At 42.2% G+C, this 21,729-nt stretch overlaps 1 protein-coding gene across 1 annotated transcript in view; it reads right to left on the bottom strand.

Moving 5' to 3' along the window:
* The window catches only part of LOC309552338 (aminopeptidase N-like), a 141,110-nt gene that overhangs the window by 24,109 nt on the left and 95,272 nt on the right, over positions 1 to 21,729 (bottom strand). Inside the window, exons 4-12 of the mRNA XM_082253251.1 lie at positions 17,148 to 17,272; positions 15,627 to 15,756; positions 13,251 to 13,405; positions 12,748 to 12,861; positions 10,349 to 10,492; positions 9,618 to 9,683; positions 8,610 to 8,675; positions 4,626 to 4,804; positions 1,539 to 1,615 (exon numbers count right to left, since the gene is read on the bottom strand). Of these exons, the coding sequence (XP_082109377.1) occupies positions 1,539 to 1,615; positions 4,626 to 4,804; positions 8,610 to 8,675; positions 9,618 to 9,683; positions 10,349 to 10,492; positions 12,748 to 12,861; positions 13,251 to 13,405; positions 15,627 to 15,756; positions 17,148 to 17,272 (1,056 nt within the window). The remainder of the gene's footprint in view (positions 1 to 1,538; positions 1,616 to 4,625; positions 4,805 to 8,609; positions 8,676 to 9,617; positions 9,684 to 10,348; positions 10,493 to 12,747; positions 12,862 to 13,250; positions 13,406 to 15,626; positions 15,757 to 17,147; positions 17,273 to 21,729) is intronic.

Raw genomic sequence — 21,729 nt, 5'->3', positions numbered from 1 at the left:
CTAATGTGTATGATACTGTATCCCCCCCAAAAAAAAATGTTTACTAAGCTTCAGCTTTAAAGGGAACCTGTGCTTTTGCCCAAGCAGTACAAAGCAACAGGTACAAATTAAAGCATCTAAAGTAGCTTATGCTAAACATCTCCTTGCTTGTCTGCATTCTGTTCATGGGACAAGAGCAAGGAGAAATATCCCTGTGTAAGCTTCATGGCAGTCCTAATCAGAACTTACACAGAAATCCACCCGTCCTCATGTGATGGCGCTGGTGCCTGAGTGGCCAATTGGCAAGCAACAGAGCTGGCACATAGGAGGGGAAAAAAATGACATGCTCCCCTGTATCTGGAAGTAGCAAGTATTTCTCTTTTGTTTCCAACACTAAATGGAGTGTTGTGGGAACAAAGGAAGTATGAGCAGCTGCAGGAATCAAAATTATAGAGGAGCAGTTACTTTGGTTTGCCAACATTGTGCATTTCTCCAAGCAGAACTTTCTGTCAAAGGCCAAATTTTTAAACATTGAAAAATCTATTGATTGTATTGTAGCCCATTCACTCCAACATGTTGCACTTAAGCTGACCATAGACGGTTCAAACCATATATGGGCAGGCTGAATGTACCTAAGTTGATCGATTAATCAACTTGGGTACAACCAGCCTACCAGATTATTCATACATGCGATTGTTTCAAGTGGCTGTTATAGCCACTAGCAATATTAACTGTGTTCCCCCGGCAGGGATGGCTTCCCCTGCCCTAGCAGCGGGACAACACAATGGCTCGACCAGTGGTTGCAGGAAAGAAATTTGCTCCATCTATGGCCAGCCTTAGGTGCATGATGCATGTGTTGGGTGTTTATGTGCTTTTTGGATTTGAATTAAGCGCAAATATGGAGGAATGCAAAAAAGGGTGTTGTAGACTCCCTTTAGAAATCCTTCAAGGTGTCAAGAAACAAGTACATGAATCTGTCCATGTCTGCCCCTGGACACACTGGGCACTCCCTCCTCAGTGCCCTCCCTTTAGCCCTCTCTCCCCAGCCACTGCACCCATCGCATTAACAGGAACCTGGCTGATGAGTTTTGCACTGGGGTGGGTGGATCCTGATAGGGTACGGAGAGACTAATTCCCCATCAGGCCTGCTTTACCTATGATTACCAGCAGTTCAATAACAGCTTTCGAATCCACCCACTGCGTTGCGCATTTTCCATATTTGGGTAATGACATCACCTGTATCTCCATTTATGATGAGCTTTCGGCCAGGGAATCTCCATACAACGGTTGGAATGGGGCCAGGAACATAGCACTGTGTGGAAGCTGTCAGATATATGACACCATCCCAAGCACAGACATGACCTGCTACCTTCTGTACGACAGCTTAGAAATAGTCCTAAATACAACCAGTTTCCTAAATTGAGAACTGGCAGTAATTCATTAAGAATTTGTCGCCGCCATAGCAACAGATTCTTAAAGTACAATAGTAAGAACTACCTGAAGTTTCTGCATGTGTCGGTAATGCTTGTCTGAATTACCCCTGACAGTATGTTACATACCTATGCTCCCGATAAGCCAGAAAGTTCCATTTTGTCCATTATTCTTAAGATATGAAATAGGTACCTTCCAGACGTAACTGAAATAGATTTAAAACATTTCAATTAAACTTTAGTAAACTACAACTTGGTTTGTTTATGGGAATATTAAACATATTATTATTATTATACAGGATTTATATAGCTCCAACAGTTTGTGCAGAGCTTTGCAATATAAATGGGGGAAGCACATTTACAATTGTAGTTCAGTATAGAGGGAATAGGAGGGTCCTGCTCATGGAACTTACAATCTAAAGGGAGGGGGAGGTGGTACAAAAGGTGATAGCTGCAGGGGAGGATTTGGTGTAAGTAACTCAAGCACAGTTTTTAGGTGAAGGTGGGATAGGCAATGGGTTTTCAAGGATCGCCTAAGGGTGGACAGGGTAGGAGCTGACCGGACACAGGGGTAGGTGGTTCCAGAGGATGGGAGAGGTTCTGGAGAAGTCCTGGAGGCGAGCATTAGAGGAGGTGATGAGGGAGCTAGAAAGCAAGAGGTCTTGGGAAGAGTGGAGAGGATGATTTGGGTGATGAGGTTGGTGATGTAGCTGGGGGCGATGTTGCGGATAGTTTGTACATTGTGGTTAGTATTTTGAATTTTATACGGTGAGCTAGTGGAAGCCAGTGAAGGGATTGGCAGAGAGGGGCAGTGGTCAAAGTTTGGTTAGTAAGGTGTATAAGTCTAGCAGCAGCATTATTATTAGACTGAATGGGGGATAGCCTGTGTAAAGGCAGGCCAGTAAGCAGGAAGTCGCCATAGTCAAGGTGCAATATAACCAAGCTGTAGATAAGTTGTTTTGTGGTGTCAATAGTCAGGAAGAGGTGAATTCTGGAAATGTTGCAGAGGTTGAGGCTGCAAGATTTAGCCAGTGATTATCTGTTTAAAAGTTCTATTTAAACCGTAACATCACCTAATACTGGTTACTCTGTTTTGAGCAGGTGAGGTTAAGATTTAAACCATAACTATGGTCAAAATTTACAATCATCTATTCATTTCTACACTGATTTTCAATCATTTCTAACCTACTCCTATTGTTTTGAATTATCTTGAATTTTGTACTCTTACTTTGTGAGGATCCCACACATTTTTTCTTTCTTTGACACGTATTCATTATGCACTATGAGTAGGCACTGCTTTGCCACACATTTCACAGAGCCTGCCCTCTGAACTACAAAGGTGCTGAGAGGAAGAGTTTCAGGAGGCGGAGTCAGTACAGAAATTAAAGCTTTGCCGGCAGCAAGGTGCCATGGGATATGTAGTTCTTAGAACTTAAAGGAAAACAAGCATGCAGGAAATCCATAAAGTTGAGGAGAGAGATGGCCAGCAGACAGGCAGAAGTCAACATGTATGGAGCATTTTCATGTAAGCTTAAATTGGATTGTCAAAAATAACTAATGTTTGTATTGTTATTACAATGCAGATTTTATTTTTAAAAAAGTGTATGATCCGACCATTGATTTACTTTAAATATCAATTGGGTTTTTCCTGCTATGTGAGACCCCAGTGGCAATATGACCAGCCACCCTCATGGCCATAACAGGCTAAGAGTCAAGTCTTTATCCCTGTGGATATAGTAGAGACACTGACACCAGAATAAAGAATATCTATTTTTTTAATTTTTTATTTTATATACATTTTAGTACATTGCATATCAAATATCAGCCCAGGTTGTAGTTTTCATAATAAGCTTGATTTAGCATAATACTCAGGGCATTTATATTATATTAAAAAAAAAAAAAAAAAAAAAAAACAGAGAAAAAGAATAGTGGTTTAATAGACCCCTTAAAAAAGTTAAATATATTTTTGGAATTAGAAAGCCTTAAGCATCAACTATTTAGTGAGATATTTCTATTTTGTACATATACTAGCAAAACATGCCATGAATATAATTGTAAAGATCACTGTGAAGGAACACACCACCAAATAAACCAGTCACTGACCATTCATCTACAGCAGTATTTATCAACTAGGATGCCACGGCACCCTGATGTTCCATTTGGGGTTGCCAGGGGTGCATGCTGGGTCCAGTAGTTTTGCACAGCATCACAGGCGGGCCAGCCACCAGTTTAATGGAAACACACCAGGGCAGATGGCATTTAGGGCAGCACCAGCATTCAGAAGGGGATGGAAGTCTGCCTCTGTTTAGACCTTCTCCACTTCCCGCCCACTGCCATACTGCCACAGCTGTGCTGTGATGAAGATTGGAAGGTACAAAATGTTTGGGGGTTGGGGGGGAGCTGAGAATTATGATGTTAAAGGGGGGGGGGGGGTTGAGGATTCTGATGTGAAGGGGGAGGGCTTAGGACTCTGATGTGAAGGAGGAGAGAAAATAAATAACCAGAACAAATACTGTCCTTTTATATGTTCATGTAATAGTGCTTTATTTGTTACTATTGGAACCTCCTCCATGAAAATATTATATTTACAAACTTCAGAGTTATAGGCAGGAAAAAAATGAGAGGTTAAAAGGGCCTGGAGAAAACTAAGACAACAGCATAGGCAAAGGGACCGTATAACAGGGTAGAAGGAGTGACAGGTAGTTATAGGGTTAAAGGAGAATTCAATTTTTGAGGGTCTTTGAAGGCATGCTTTTTTTTGTCAAAAAAGTGGGTGAAGATCCATCTAAGAATCAGGGATCAGTGTGGTCCAATTGTTGGTCCACCTGCTTGGTTTCCATGGGTGCACGTGCACAGCAACCTGGTTTACCATGTCTCATGGGCTTTAGGGTCCAACAGAACTCTCTGCGGACCGAGCCTGGGTGTATGGAGACAGAGAGGCCTCTCATAAGTGTGTAAGCATATGATTCCCTAGGGTCAAAGTCCACGGGAACCCTGACAAAATCAGTGAACCGGAGGGATGGGTATTAGAGTTTAGGACCTGTCATCACTTAAAATATTACTGCAGGCCTTGGCATGTGAGCTGGCTTAACAACCCACAGCAAGAGGGTGCTACAAGCTTTCTTCTTTTTCTTCCTCTGAACATTTCTATAATTTATAATTCTAAAACATAATTACTCATGCATTAGTCTATTATTTCAAAATGCACCAACTTACTTAAATGGTGATGGACGATCCACGATTGATTCTGGATCTAGAAGGAAGTGCCTCTGTTGTAAAGCACCTACTGTTGTATCCACTGTTACCACCGGGAAACCCATTTGCAAGACCCAGGTGTCCATAATTTGACTAATGGTCAAATTGCTAAGATTTACCTTGTCTTGCTTATCTACAGCCTAAAAATAAATGAAATATAGGCTCTGTTACTGATACTGCACAATGTAATTTGCTGGCTTTCCATCACACAAAAGAAAAAGAAACAAACATTGAAAATTAGATAGGTAATGGAACAGTTAGTGGGAATTTGTCCCAGTTGCAGTCTTGGTTCAGGTATATTTGTTTTGGTCCAAAGACAAATGGGTGAGATGTTCATTTATACCCATTAGATTATGTTGTCTCCCATTGGACTAAATGCAAAAATCTTAAGTATCAGATGTTATGATGTTACTTTGCTTGTTATATTGAGTGTGCACTGCAAGGCATCAACCATTGGTCCAGCATTTGGCAGACTTTGGGAGACAACACACTTTCCTGGTACATGTTCTAGAGCTTATGCTCTATGGTTATGCTAAGTGTACATTGTGCTCTGCTATGAGCTCGTATAGATGCAGGGCAAATTAAAGGCTAACTCCACATTTTGAAGCGTGTTTACATATTACAACCATATTTAGGGTATGCTATGTAACATGGTGCCAAACTGCCCACCCCCCATAAAACAACCCCTCTTTTGACAGCATGAAGGGGTTCTTCTTCCCATCGGCAGCTGACAGTTTTGAATTTTGTCCTGCCAGCTCTGTCATTTATTTACAGAGATCTGTGAATGAACTACAACTCCTATCTGGCAATGCGGGAGACAGACTAGTTGCCAGAGTAGTTATCAATGAAACATAAATGTGGTGACTACCTCACTCATAGTCCATTGACACACCCTCCGGGTCTCTAACTGAAAGTCTAAACCTTGGTTAGGGCAAGGAGCTGGAGGAAGAGTCTGCAGGATCCATTTGAAAAAAAAATGACAAATGCAAATTTTTTTTTGTAAAGGGTGGATTTAACTTTTAAACTATTCCTATTTTATTTTATCAGCCTGGTTCACACCTATGCATTTTTCAGTGTGTTTTTGCAGAAATGCTCTACAGTTCATATAACATGATTTCCTATGGTCACGTTCACATCTGTGCCTTTTCCACCACTGCGTTTTTTGGAAAAGGGTCAGGGACTTATTTTTCCACAGAAGGTTGCATTTTTGGTTCCAAAGACTTCAATAGAAAGCATTAAAATGCAGTGCTTGCATTTTTGATGCGTTTTTGCTGGTTTCTCCTGCAACGGACACCTCCCAGAAATGCAAAACGCATTTTAAAAAACAATACACATCAAAGGTGCATGTGAAAAAACGCATCTGAAAAATATATCAACCACAACATTCATAGGTGTGAACCAAGTCTTAAGTGTTTTGAGGAGAGCAAAAGCAGAACAAAGAGAATCTTGGCTTCAGTGTTTTACACTCATGAATGAGACTATGATGCGTGCACACTTCCTATCACCTGGCAAGGGTAAATTTAAAATGGTTGTAAACCCCTTCCCCCACACTCAAAAAACAGTAAACATCCCTGTGATGGTGTTCACCATCACTGGAATTTAAGGACAGATGGGTGAGGGGTTGAATTGCTTCATTTTTGTCAGCAAGGTCAATTGTTCCCTTTGCCATGAGGTTTCTGAGCAGGAAGCCCATTCCTAATATGGTCATCCCAGGAAGTTCTGAGGAGCCGGACTGTCTGGGGGTGGCTCCCCATTCAACTATTGTCAGGTGGGCTAATGCTAATGACCGCACCTGTTGTCTGCTAAGGGAGGTATTGACACAGAGTAATGTGTATTCAGGGCTCGTTAGACAACCATTGTTCTGTGTCTGACTATTGTGTACATTGATTGCCCCCTGGGGCTTCTGTCTCCTTGCATTGGTCAAAGTTATCTGACCAATCACTACTGACTCATTTTCAAGCCCTCATTTGCATTGGTCAAAGCTATCTGACCAATCCCTGTTGACTCATTTCAAGCCCTCATTTGCATGTATATTCCACTTTCTGTATAAAGTGTGCTGTGTTCTTCCAATAAATGGTCTTCCTGCTTGAACTTACATACAGCCTGCTTGGTGTTTTGTTCTAATGGATTCCGAACGGCACATAGCTGTAGTTCGGATCCCGGATCCTTGGTTGACCGAACCATCAGACGATGCGATCTGCAAGCTGACTGACTAGAAACAGAGGAGTGTCGGGAGAGCGGACAGGGCGAGCAAGGGTCTCGTCACAATCCCGAAAAATATTTAATATTTATTCTTTGCTTTTAGATAAATGACGTGTTAATTCTGCCAGTCAATATATCTTCCTTGATGATCTGCAGGCTCATTCAGCCTCTGCAGCGTTGCCACCAGCAGTAGTGGCTGGTGCTAAAAAATATTTGGGGGGACGCAAACAAACTGAAAAGTTAAACTGCTAGCAATGCAAGACTACAAATAGTCATCCATAAGGTGACCATGCATCATCACTGCCAGGCAAGATATAGTAAATGTCAAAGTCAACTGTCAAAGAATGCAACAAATGCACCATGTGGGCCCACTACCAGCAGTAGCCTTATCATCAGTATCAGCCCTACAGCAGTACTATCAGCATGAGCCAAGCAATCAAGGCAATCACTCACGTGACCACCCGACTGATGCTGAATCAACCCTGTCAAAGCTTCCCCATACTCCCCTTCTCCTCTTCATCTGAACGCCCTATACAGGGGCACTGCTACAAAGACAAAACCGAACCTTCCTCGATCTCGAGACACCTCGCCTGCCTCCACATTGTTGTTTGACTGGCAAGTGCTGGTCAATCTGCTAAGCGGGAATGAGACTCACTGAGAACAGTCTAATGACAGTAGACCAAAACACAAAAACAACATTGATTCGCCCAAAAAAAAAAAAAAGTGTCAGGACAATCCAAAACAAACCAACCAGAGCTCAGCCTCAAATCACATGCACTTTAAAATTCTACGGACCCAATAGGCACCCATTAGTCCGGCACCCTGCACACACATATGATATGAATGAAATACAGTTTCCAATCCTCTCATTTTTTAATAAATGACAACATGACCAACAATGGAGTAGATTAGTACGACTAAACTACTTCCCCTCGTTATCAATTTGCGATATATCTTTAACCAACCTTTAACATGTCAAAGTAGCCCTCCTCCCCGGTAAACCCCAGAGGGGGCAGTGCCCCTGCATCCCTCATTGACCGGCTGCCACCACAGCAGTGCGCACGCTTCTTTTTTTTTTTTACAAGTAAGCAGATCGGCATACTAAGGGGCTTGATCCATTCTGCTGCACATGTGAAGGGAAGCAATGCCTGCAGGGCGGATCCATTGCCTTAATCGAGAGCTCCTCTACACTCTGATAACCCAGGGAGGAGGACGTGTTCTGCTGATTAAGCTTAGCTCCATCTACCAAACCGAACAATGTGGAGTGGGGAGGAAAAAAAGTGGTCACATGACCAGCAGAACAATCATTTAAAAAAGTGTTTGCTATGTTAACCAATTGCTAGTGATGTGTCCTATCCTAAAAAAGGTCAGAATATGTCTGGGTTTACATATCTCTAACACAGGCCTTCCTGAGATAATGTGGTTCTGTCAGAGCAAACCAAACTATTTCCAAGGTTGTAATCATCTATGTAGTTTGCAAGTATGACCTTGCATTAATTGTATTTGGTATGTACTATTACATGTATAAGGTTAGGGCGATGTCATTAGAACTACTGGGTCTCACAACTATTTAGCAACTGTAACATGACAAATGTATTTATCCCAAGACTCATGATCCACAAACCAGCTTGATATTTGTGGCCCATAAAACTTTCTACTAGAACAATCTATGTGTTTCAAATTAAATATTCACAGTGAGTTCTTCAGTTCTTATACGCACTACAATAAAGAAGGTTAAATTACCGCCTGTAGATGATTCCATAGATCAGTGTATACCGTATTATTATTTGCAAAAGCTTTCAAGTAGGTCTAAAAAATAAATAAAACAAAGTCAGTATTAGTATACAGTATATATAGGTGGCATGAAAAGACTTTGAAAACTGATAGGGCCCATTCACACTAGTCTGCTACAGTGCATTAATTGTACATACATTTGTTCCCTTTGATATGCGTTGTATTAGGGCAGCCCATTCATTTGAAAAGTAATTCCTGAACCCAGAAGCAGTGACATAACTCATTATCTCATTGGTAATTTTTTTTGACAGTTTGTACTTTTGGAAATGCAAACAACCAGTTTTTGAAGCTGAAAATACCAGAACCAATTATGTGGGATACTTTTGTTATTTGGTTTAGATATGCTTTAAATATCCCTTTACAAAGGTTAGACAAATTAGTTCAGTCTTTACTCATAGCCAAAGTTTCTACGGCCCTTAAGAAACGTAGTTATACTCCAAACATCTTTCCAGTCCATGAATTTTATAGATAGAAACCGATCGGGGGGGGGGGGGGGGTCTAGGGGTGGCTGCATATGTAATAATCTGGTTGAACGACTCTTCATAGACAATATTATCAGATCTAAGAATTATCAAAACACTGTGTCATTGATTGATTTTGTGCAAAACTGATCAGCATATGGCCAAACAATCTTTTTGCTTTTACAACCATATTTTTCTCCTGGACAGTAAAGCAATATAATACAAAAAAATACACATGTATTAAAAAATGGTTTCTATTTATAACCCCTATAATGTCCAGTCAATGTATCTATCGATGGGTGGACACCTCAATAGTATTTCCTGTCTATGGCCATCATAAAAATTGCATTTGTGAATGTGAATAAACTAAGCTGAGAGACGTTTGGGTGTCTATTTTTGAGAAGCAGATCTGGCAATATCTTTACACCTTTACCTTAAAAAAAAAGCACAGATTATAAATGTTTTACCATATTGATCATAGATAGGAGATACTTACTTGCAGCCCTTCAACAAAAAGAGGTTCAGTGAGAAAAGAAGACAACATTCTAATAACTGCTGCACCCTGCACAAAACAGAAAATAAGATGTATAAGTGTTAATTAGAAAACATGCAACATTAGATTTAAATTGTTGTTATTATTATTGATGCTGCTATTTTTATAATTGTGATTACTATACTGATTTTTTCAGCCCTGACAGTAAAATCATAGAAATGTAGATTGTAGAGGGATGGGAGAAAAAAAAAAATTCCTGTTGGCCCCTTACTGTTCCAACATGACTGCGCACCAGTTCACAAAGCAAAGTCCAATAAGACATGGAGGAGCAAGTTTGGGGTGGACTTGCCTGGCCTGCACAGAGTCCTGACCTCAACCCAATAGAACACCTTTGGGATGAATTAGAGTGGAGACTGCGAGCCAGGCCTTCTCATCCAACATCAGTGCCTGACCTCACAAATGCGCTTCTGGAAGAATGGTCAAACATTTCCATAGACACACTCCTAAACCTTGTAGACAGCCTTCCCAGAAGAGTTGAAGCTGTTATAGCTGAAAAGGGTGGACCAACTCAATATTGAACCCTACGGACTAAGACTGGGATGCCATCAAAGTTCATATGCGTGTAAAGGCAGGGGTCCCAATATTTCTGGGGTTTGGGAATCCCTGGTTTAGAGTGTTCTAAACCTGTTGTACAGCATTGGGCATTGTGGAGTGGCAGAGGCTACATCACTCACCTTGCTGTAAGTAATGGAATCAAATAGTCCGCTTATGTCTGCTGGGGTTTGCACTTCTTCTTCCTTTGATGTAAGAGGGTGGGACGAGGCCAAGGCATCAACTGCCATCACTCTGTGTGTATCATACAGTACTGACAGGTCTATCTGTAAAAGATGGAAGATAACACAGATAAAGTGAGTGACGTAATAGCATAAGTGCATCTAAAATAATGGTATGTCAATAATAAAAAAAAGGAAAAAACCTAATTCTATTGGAACATGAATATTGTAATTATTGCACCAATCAGTCAACAATCTACATATATGTTTATGGAATGGAAAGCTATTGGCTGGGCTATAATTTCAATCTCGTCATGTTAGAATGGATGATGGATTTACTAGGTGAAACATTTTTTAGAAGTCTTTTCCTTTTCTTTTGATTAGATAATAAAAAGCAAAGATTAATTCCAATTTATCAAAATGTATAATTATTTCTTTAGTGCTTTTGAGTCAGCGGTGTCAACACCCACAAATTATAATTTTCAGTAGTAAAATGCACAGCTCTCTATAAATTCTGCATTGTGAAAATGTTTATAATGCAGCAAGCTGATTACTCCCTGACTACTCATACAGTATTTATATCTTGATGTGTATATTTTGATATGAATATCTTAAATATGTACAGTATACTGTTTTTAAATTTTTAGATTACCCACCCCTGAAGAGGGGCAGTTACAACAAGCAGGTCAGAGGAGTGGCTTTGTTATCACTCTTCACAATTACAAGCAATAAAAAAGCCATGTTTTGGAATGAGGCTGCTTGCTATGGACTTCTCGTGTAACCGCTTGCCAACTGTATACTGTATATATACAGCAGCAAGGCAGCTCTCCTGTGCAAAATCATGTACCTGTACTTGATTTTACACTTCCAGGTCTGGGGTGCACACATGCTCCACCGGCGTACCGCTCCAGCTGTGACTGGACGCATCGGGAGCCAATCAGCGGGTCCGGCAGACGCGATCTACGCTGGGACCCACCAATCGTTCGGGACACAGGCAGAACAGGGGTCTGCCTATGTAAAAAAGGCAGACCGCCTTTCTGTGAGAAGGGAAGGTTGTGATCTTGTGTTCCTACAAAGCGGTAACACAGATCTCTGCCTTCCCATAGTACAAGCACCCCCACACAGTTATAAAGCACTCCCTAGGAAAACATTTAACCCTTTGATCACCCCTGATGTTAACCCCTTCCCTGCCAGTGTCATTAGTACGGTGACAGTGCATATTTTTAGCACTCATCACTGTATTAGTGTCACTGGTCCCCAAAAAGTGTCAGATAGTGTCCAATTTGTGTGCCGCAATATCGCAGTCCCACTGTAAGTTGCGGATCGCCACCATTACTTGTAAAAATAAATAAATAAATATATAAAAATTCCGTAAATCTATCCCATAGTTTGTAGACGCTATACTTTTTGCGCAAATCAATCAATATTCGCTTATTGGGATTTTTTTATATTAAAAACATGTAGCAGAAAACATGTTGGCCTAAACTGATGAAAAAATTTGATTTTTTACGTTTATTGGATGTGTTTCATAGCAGTAAGTAAGAAATATTTTTTTTTTTTTCAAAAATTGTCAGTCTTATTTGGTTTGTAGAAGGGATCGACCGATTATTGGCAAAGCCGATATAGCGAGGGCCAATATGCACTTTCCCCGTTATATCGGAATCAGCCTTTTCCAATATTTCGGGAAAGTGCATATACTGGGGTGATGCCTGCAGCTAGAGGCATCCCCCTGGTACCGGTGTCCATAGCAGTCGGTCGGCTGTCTTATAATGACAACCAATGCGGCTGACATTCCAAGGAGCGGGAGGGGACGTCCCCCCCCTCCCGCCGCCTTCCGTGGCTCACCCGGGTCTCCTGTCCCACTGGGAGACACGGGCATCCTACCTTCACCGCCGCCGTCTGACCGAGTCTGACATCACTTCCGGGTACTGGCGGCGTTGAATTCCAAAACTTAAAGCATTCAAAACAGCCAAACTTGGCATTTTGAATGCTTTAAGTGCATAGGAGGGGTTTGGGGTCTTTTAGAACCCCAGATCCCTCCACCACAGTACCTGTAGACATTAAAAAAAAAAAAAAAAATTGAATGTCCAAAAATATCGGCAGATATCGGCCGATACCGATATCCGATGACCAAAATATCGGTGATCAAATAGCACCAAAAAAAAGCTTTATGTGTGAGGAAAAAAATTACATACATTTTATTTGGGTTTTAGTGTCGCACAACCGCACAATTGTCAGCTAAAGTAATGCAGTGCCATATCTTAATGTCTAGTTTCTAGCAAAATTTACCTCTCTTTCTATCTCTGTCGCTAAGTCATCATTTATTTGAACACAAATAAAGGCAAAAATGTTTGACGTACTATATTCCAGGTGGGTTCTGCATAATCCGCTCCCAGATATTCCACGTAAGAGGCAAAACCTTCATTTAGCCAAAGATCATTCCACCATTCAATTGTCACAAGGTTTCCAAACCACTAAAATGGAAGCAGATTACCAACATTAGCAAATAATAACAAAGTTTATTTTTCTTGGCATTACATAACCTTAGAACACAGATGTACTGTACATTTCCCACGTGAGACAAACAAACACCAAACCTCTCTCTGACTATCAGATCCTAAAGCAAAGTGGACAAAGACAACAAATTATTTTTGTGGTTTAAATCAGATTATTTTTAAGTTAGTAGCCATTCCAACAGGAACCGAGCCACAAATTCTTGTATTCTTGTATTTGGAATGGATCTGCTGCTAGAAGCTATGAAAATGCCTCAGTTTAATTGTTTATATATTTAATTTTTATTTATACTACTTAGCTGCTGTTGTATAGTAAATGCTTGTTATTAAAGAATAGATAAAGGAAGCACCTGATGAGCAAGTTCATGAGCAATAACTGTGACAACTCTCTCCTTGTTGCCGATGGAAGATTCTGCTTTGTCCCAAAGCAGAGCAGTCTCTCTGTATGTCACCAGCCCCCAGTTCTCCATGGCTCCGGCACTGAAATCAGGTAAAGCGACCTGATCTGTAGAATAAATTAAAAAAAATAAAAATAGACCAAAAAATATTTTGTTGCACTGTAGATGTTTTTGGAAAGTTTACTGATGCAGTGTTAGAAAATTTTGTCCTGAAGCTGTGATCGTATGGTTAATTACTCTTTCATTACTTCAATACCGGGCACTTTCACCCCCTTCCTGCCCAGGCCAATTTTCAGCTTTTAGTGCTGTCACATTTTGAATGATAATTGCGTGGCCATGCAACGCTGCACCCAAACAATATTTGTATATTTTTTTTCCTACAAATAGAGCTTTCTTCTGGTGGTATTTGATCACCTCTGGGTTTTTTCTTTTTTGCTAAACAAATAAAAAAAGACCGAAAATTTAGAAAAAAAAAAAAAAAAAAATTTTTCTTTGTTTATGTTAACAATTTTGTAAATAAGTACGTTTTCTCCTGCACTGATGGGCACTGGTGAGGCTGCACTGAGGGGCACTGATGAGGCAGCACTGATAGTCACTGATGAGGTGGCACTGATGATGATGCACTAATATGTAACACTGATGGGCACAGATAGGCGGCACTGATATGCAGCACTGATGGGCACTGATAGGTGGCACCGATATGCAGCATTGATGGGCACTGATAGGTGGCACTGATGGGCACTCATAGGCAGCACTAATGGGCACTGTTGGCGGCACTGATAGGCGGCACTGATGGGTGGCACTGATAGGCACTGATAGATGACACCAAAATGCAGCACTGATGAGGCTCTGATTGGCATCCCTGGTGGCCATGGGTTGGCATCCCTAGTGGCATGGGCTGGCATCCCTGGTGGGCTCTAGTGGGCATCCCGGATGGGTCTGCACAGAAAATCAATGTGCTGATTATCAGTGTAGACCCCCCCCCCCGTCAGGAGAGCCCCCGATCGGCTCTCCTCTACTTGTGCCTGGTCAGCGTGAATGGAGGAAAGCCGATGAAAGGCACTTCCTGGTTACGATGTGACAAGCTGTGATTGGTCACAGCTGATCACATGGTAAAGAGCCTATGTCATACCGGTATTGGAGATGCGATGTGTCAGAGTGACACATCACACCACTGATCGCCGCTCTGTGCACCCTCGCAGGTGCGCGTGAGCAGCTTATCCTGCTGGACGTAATGTGCCGCCCAGTCAGGATAACTTAACCACTTTGCAGCCATCATTTTGCTATATGGCGGGCGGGAAGTGGTTAAAGTGGAACTTTGTCAATTATGAACATGGGTGAACAGGCAGGATTTTTGAGGCAGAAGGGACATGGTTTGTCTCTTCTGCTTTAAACTTACCTACCTGCCTATCCGACCCTGTATGCATGCGCAACTGTAGAGATTCTGCAATGCCAAAGCAGACTTATCTCTCGTGCATGTGCATGTGTGGCATCATGTTGGCCAGTAAAAGTGGCTGGTCCTCGATATGCAGAAGTTATTGGCTTGTGGCCGAGAGGGAGCTCCAGGATGTTGCATCGCTGGAGCCAAGGTGAGTATAGTTCTGCTTTAAAGTATAAAGAAGATCCCAAATATTGGGTTGTCCCCACAACAGTAGTAAAGGGGACATTTCCCAATGGGGACACTAATTCTGGTGACCCTGGTGACAACCATGGATTCCCTCACATTAGGGGAATTTCTTATTAATTCTTGTGATTATGGGACATGAAAATCTCCCATATGGGACCCAGATGGCAAAAAAAAAAACACACACACAGGCAGTGGTATAACCCTCCCCTACTTTATCCAAAAGGAAAAAATGCCTTCTACTTTAATGCATAATCGCTTTTTTACATCCAGGCAAATGAAGCAGGCCTGCAAATATATCCTTATACATTTTCTGTTAAAAGCTGTCTTTAAGGGCCCTGCCAGTTTCAAGCTATCAAAGTGTGACAGAAGCCTAGCAAAGCAGGCAGCAAAACAAGAAGACTGCGTAAACATTACAACAATAATCATCATTTTTATATGTAGTGCATGATATTGACGCACGTTATATTTTCTGTTCTGTGCAGGATAGATAGATAGATAGATAGATAGATAGATAGATAGATAGATAGATAGATAGATAGATAGATAGATAGATAGATAGATAGATAGATAGATAGATAGATAGATAGATAGATAGATAGATAGATAGATAGATAGATAGATAGATAGATAGATAGATAGATGGATAGTTTGCTTCAGTCTGAAACAGAACACATTACACAGGTAGATTATCAACCACTCACCTGATTTTGGCAGAGGGTAGGGAACATTATAATACTTCTCAAAAAAAGCCAAAATTGGCTCTGTGACATTCAGTGCATATTCTGCTTGATTCTCATCTTCAATGGCTTGTTTACGTCCCCAAATTTTGACCTAAAAAAATAGTGTGAAATGGAAATATCATGGGCAACCACAGAAGAGTGGTATTTTTTTCATGGCATTGACCATCCACAAATACAGACTATGAAAACAAGTGGCAAATAATGACATACGGTGTTGAAAGAGAGCTGTCAAGGAAATTAATCTAAACGTACAACGTGCGTACAAAAATGACGGCTTTCTGTGCTGCTAAGTCCAATACTAAAAATTACAAATCAGATATTCTTTAACTTCAAAGTAGCCAAATAACAGAAAAACACTGCAAAATATTATATCATATTTGCCACTTACAGCAAGTACATAATTCTGAGTCATTTTAATATTAATCTGTGAATAGCCTGAAATGTTATATACACGGTGCAATGAGTAAGGAAATGATGTCTATTACTCTCTCTCATTCTTTCTCTCTATCACTGTCCCTCTCTCTATCACTGTCTCTCTCTCTCTTTCTCTCTATCATCCCCCCTCTCTCTCTCACTCTCTCTCTCTCTCTTTATCACTATCTCACTCTCTCTCTCTCGCTATCACTATCACTCTCTCTCTCTCTCCCACTCTCTCTATATCACTCTCTTGCTCTCTCTATCACTCTCTCTCTCTATATATATGAGTAAACCCCCCTCCATTGCGGGGGTTACGTTCCGGACCCAGCCGCGAAAAGTGAAAAATCCACGAAATAGAAAAACCCTATTAAAATGCATTGTAGGCATGTTTTTTTTACTGTCACTGTACGTGTAAAAGCATTTTAGGGTCTTTAAAAACACTTTTAAAACAATAGAAACTCATTTAAACACATAAAAGATACTAAGAGACATAGCAAGAGCTATGGAAAACACAAAAATATATTGATTTATATAGTAAAATAACATTACAAAAAAAAACGCAATGTACCGGGACCGCAAAAACTGAACCGCGAAGGAGCGGGGGGTTTACTGTATATATATATATATATATATATATATATATGTTTCTCTCACTATCACTATCTCTATCTATCATCCTCTCTCTCACCCCCCCCCCTCTCTCTCTGTCACTCTATCACACTCTTTCTGTCTCTCTCCTTGTAACATATGAGTTTTATGTCAGCGTATTTTAAGACACTGACCCACATTATGCATACAGATCAAGAAAGCCATTGATTTAAGTTAATTTCCTCTGAAAGTACTGAAACCATTGTTTCTGTGAGACAGCCAGATAACTAGCATTTTCAGGATGACAGATCAACAATGGAAAACTCAATTTCATTAACATTCTTGTTCTGCCCTAAAACAGTCTTCATATGTAAATGAATTAATAATTTGCTTTGAGGATTTCATGTAGTTCCCAGACTACAGATTGTTCAGTTTGAACCTTGTTACTCATAGGTGCCAAAGTTGAAGAGCATTTACCTTATCATTCCCAACTGACTTGAATTCTGAGACTATGAAGGCAACCAGATATGTGGACATCTTTGGAGTTTTATCGAATACTGTGACCAACCAATCTTTATCAGACCACCATTCAGGTGTTGTACCTAGAAGATAATAACTGCGTTAGAAAATAGGCAACTGTAAGCTTAAGGTCCCTTTCACACATACGGTCCATTTGTCCGTTTTTCATCCATCCGTTGACAGATGAAAAACGGACATCAATGCATCTCTATGTAAAAACGGATGACAACGGATGATCTTCCGTTAACATTAGTGTTGAGCGAACACGGACTGTATTATTCGTGTTCGTACCGAATAATTGGATTTTTGTTACCCGACAACTTTACTGTATGTTTGGGTAAAAATCCGTGTTCGTTCATTTTATTTCCGGGTTTGTATGTATTGGCGCGCTTTTAATGGCGGGCTTTCAACAGCCAATCAACAAGCGTTTAACTGGTGTGCCTTAAGCCATCCCAGCCATGCCTACAAATGTATTAGTAGCTGTGATTGGCCATCTGAAGCATGTGACCAAGTCTTTATAAGTTCGAGACCGAGCGCCGCTGCGTCATTCTGCTGTAGTACAGGGACAGAGCACACATCATACGTGCTGGCTGCTGATTAGGGACAGACAGGCAAAAATCATATTGTGTCCGAAAAGAATTGAGGGACAGGTCGGAGTGCTGCAGGCAGGGCGAGATATTAGGGCATTTTAGGGAGAGGCTGAAGATAGGCAGGGTCAGTGTTCTACAATCGATTTTGCTGTGTTTGGGGGGTTTGCAGTGCCGGCAGTGACCGATCTTATCGATCCTTTTAGGGAGAGTCTGGAGATAGGCAGGTGTCAGTGGTCCACATCGATTTTGCTGTGTGTGGGGTGGTGTGAACACAATCTTTTTGCCCGCTGAGGAGAAGGGAGAAAAAAGTATTTTTTATCAGTCAGTTGTGTGCAGCGTTTTTCCTTCAGTGCTGCTGTGCTGACTGTGATAATACACTGCTGTGTTCACATGTGCTATTATTGAGGGATTTCAAAAGTTATACACTTTTTTCTATTCCACTATTCAATATACACCCTTGGGTTAAAAAAAATAAATTGTGGCATAGTCTGTACTAATCTAGTTAAAAATTACAAACTTAAAGGGGAATTTTCTTTTTTTTTTTCCCTCCATAGCCTGCAGCAGAGCTGACTGATATAAGACACTGCTGTTCACATGTGCTATTGATAAATCACCAATTTTATATCATATTTTCTATTCCGCTATTTAATCTACACCTTTGGGGTAAAAACAATTAAATTGTGGGATAGTCTGTATCGGTACGTGTGAGATACACCTTTCCAATTTTTGGGGCGCATCTCATACTGCCGAGGATTTGAGGGTGCTTCAGTGTGCCTCCTGCCTGTTCTGAACTCCTCCTACTCCTCATCCTGCCTTTGGGGGTACAAAAAATTGTAATTTGGGCCTAGTCTGGTTCTGTACGTGTGAGATACATACACCTTTTGATAATATTTTCTATTCCGCTATTTAATCTACACCTTTGGGGTAAAAACAATTAAATTGCGGGATAGTCTGTGTCGGTACGTGTGAGATACACCTTTCCAATTTTTGGGGCGCATCTCATACCGCCGAGGATTGCAGGGTGCTTCAGTGTGCCTCCTGCCTGTTCCGAACTCCTCCTACTCCTCATCCTGCCTTTGGGTGTACAAAAAATAGTAATCGGGGCCTAGTCTGGGTTTGTACGTGTGAGATACACCACCGTTTTGTAAAATTTTTCCTATTCCGCTATTCAATATACACCCTGTTTGAGTGTAAAAAATGTAATTACGGCATAGTCTGTATCGGTACATGTGAGATACACCTTTTTAAATTTGTTTGGCGCATCTCCTTCCACCGCCGAGGATTGCAGGGCGCTTCAGTTTGCCTCCTGTTCCCAACTCCTCCTCCTCATCCTGCCTTTAGGGTACAAAAAATTGTAATCGGGGGCCTAGTCTATGTTTGTACGTGTGAGATACACCGTTTTATAAAAATTTTCCTATTCCGCTATTCAATATACACCCTTTTGTTGTGTAAAAAATTTAATTACGGCATAGTCTGTATCGGTACGTGTGAGATACACCTTTTAAATTTGTTTGGCGCATCTCCTTCCACCGCCAAGGATTGCAGGGCGCTTCAGTTTGCCTTCTGTTCCGAACTCCTCCTACTCCTCTTCCTCATCCTCCCTTTAAGGTACAAAAAATTTTAATCGGGGCCTAGTCTGTGTTTGTACGTGTGAGATACACCGTTTTTTATCCTTTTTTCTATTCCGCTATTCAATATACATCCTTTTGGGGTAAAAATAATTAAATTGCGGCATAGTTTGCATATTTCACTGTCAGATACACCCGTGCGATACTGTTGTTGTTTTGTTCCGCTATTCAATAAACACCTTTCTAGATCATAAATTACAGAAATATAAGGAGACCGTCAAATAGGGGCCGTGGCGCTGCTGGTAGAGCTCCTGTTGCAAGGAGAGGACGTGGTCGATCTGTGCCAGCTACACGCACAAGTGAAACACCTTCCTCAAGTGTGAGTAGGCGACAGAACCTGCAGCAGTATTTGGTAGGGCATCATACGCCTCTAGAAGTGATGAGGCCAGAAGAAGTAGAGGCGATAGTAGATTGGGTTGCTGACAGTGCCTCCAGTTCCTTCACATTGTCTCCCACCCAGTCTACTGCAGAAAGGTCAGAGTTGGCACCTGCAGCCAATGTCCAACCGTCTTTCACCTCACCCCCTTGCAAATCAGGCAAGCAGTCTGAGCACCAAGTCATACAGCAGTCTCTTCTTTTTGAGGACTCTGTCAGCAGGGTTTCCCAGGGCCATCCACCTAGCCCTGCCCCAGAAGTGGAAGAGATTGAGTGCAGCGATGCCCAATCACTTATTTCTCAAGATGAGTGCATGGAAGGACCATCGCAGCACGTCTCCGATGATGACGAAACGCAGGTGCCAACTGCTGCGGCATTCAGAATTGTGGAGACCGACAAGGAGGGCAGGGGTGAAGACTGGGTGGAAGATGATGTGGAGGACAATGAGGTCCTCGACCCCACATGGAATGAAGGTCATGCAGGTGACCTGAGTAGTTTGGAGGAAGAGGCGGTGGTCGCACAGAGCCACCAGCACAGCAGAAGAGGGAGCAGGGTGCAGAAGCGGAGCGGCTGTGCCCTAGACACTACGCCTGCTACTGCCCAACGCAGCAAGGGAACGAGCGCACCAAAGCCAACATCAATGGAGTTCTCTAGCGTGGAAGTTCTTCAGAAAATGTGCTGATGACAGGACACGAGTGGTTTGCACCCTGTGCAATCAGAGCCTGAAGCGAGGCATAAACCTTCTCAACCTGAGCACAACCTGCATGATCAGGCATCTAAGTGCAAAGCACGAGCTGCAGTGGAGTAGACACCTTCAAAAACCAAGAAAGGTCTCTGGCTCCTCCTGCTTCCTCTTCTGCTGCAGTCTCGGCCTCTCCATCCACATCTGTAGTGATACTGGCACCTGCCACCCCGCAAACAGACGATCTGTCAGCAACACCACCACTTGGGTCACCAACCATCTCCACAATGTCCCTTGGAAGCGTTCAGCTTTCCATCTCCCAAACACTTGAGAGGAAGAGGAAGTACCCCCCTACCCACCCGCGATTCCTGGCCCTGAATGCCAGCATTTCAAAATTCTTGGCCTTTGAAATGCTGTCATTCCGTCTGGTGGAGACGCACAGTTTTAAAAACCTTATGTCGGTGGCTGTCCCACAGTACGCCGTGCCCAGCCGCCACTACTTTTCCAGGCAAGCCATCCCTTCCCTGCACAACCAAGTGGGGGAAAAAATCAGGTGTGCACTGCGCAACACCATCTGTGCCAAGGTCCACCTAACTACCAATACGTGGACCAGTAAGCACGGTCAGGGGCGTTATATCTCCCTAACTGCACACTGGGTAAATGCAGTGGCGGATGGGCCTGAGGCGGGTAGCAATTTGGCGCATGTCCTTCCACCACCGAGGATTGCAGGGCGCTTCAGTTTGCCTCCTGTTCCTAACTCCTCCTACTCCGCTTCCTCATCCTCTACCGCCTCCTCATCCGGTCAGCGTAACACCTTCACCACCAACTGATTAAGCACACAGTCAGTGTGTGAAACGCGTCTACCTTGTCACGATTGTCATATTTGGATGTCCAGTCAATAAATCTGGATTTTGACTCAACCTGGAGTGCTATTATCAACTTCAGCACGGCCAGGGGTAAACGACAGCAGGCAGTTTTAAAACTTGCCTGTTTGGAGGAAAAACCACACACCGCGCAGGAGTTGGAGGAGCATGGAACAGCAGACAAATGAGTGGTTGCTGCCAGCGAGCCTCAAGCCCGGCCTGGTGGTGTGCGATAACGGGCGAAATCTCATAGCAGCTCTGGGCCTAGCCGGTTTGACGCACATCCCTTGCCTGGCACATGTGCTGGATTTGGTGGTGCAGAGGTTCCTTAAAAATTACCCCGATATGTCAGAGCTGCTGCAGAAAGTGCGGGCCGTCTGTGCGCACTTTCGGCGTTCTCAC

Source organism: Pelophylax lessonae, assembly GCF_965119305.1.
Source record: "Pelophylax lessonae genome assembly, chromosome: 4".
NCBI lineage: Eukaryota > Metazoa > Chordata > Amphibia > Anura > Ranidae > Pelophylax > Pelophylax lessonae.
The sequence above is the reverse complement of the archived record's forward strand: the minus strand, read 5'-3'. Positions and strand labels throughout refer to the sequence as shown.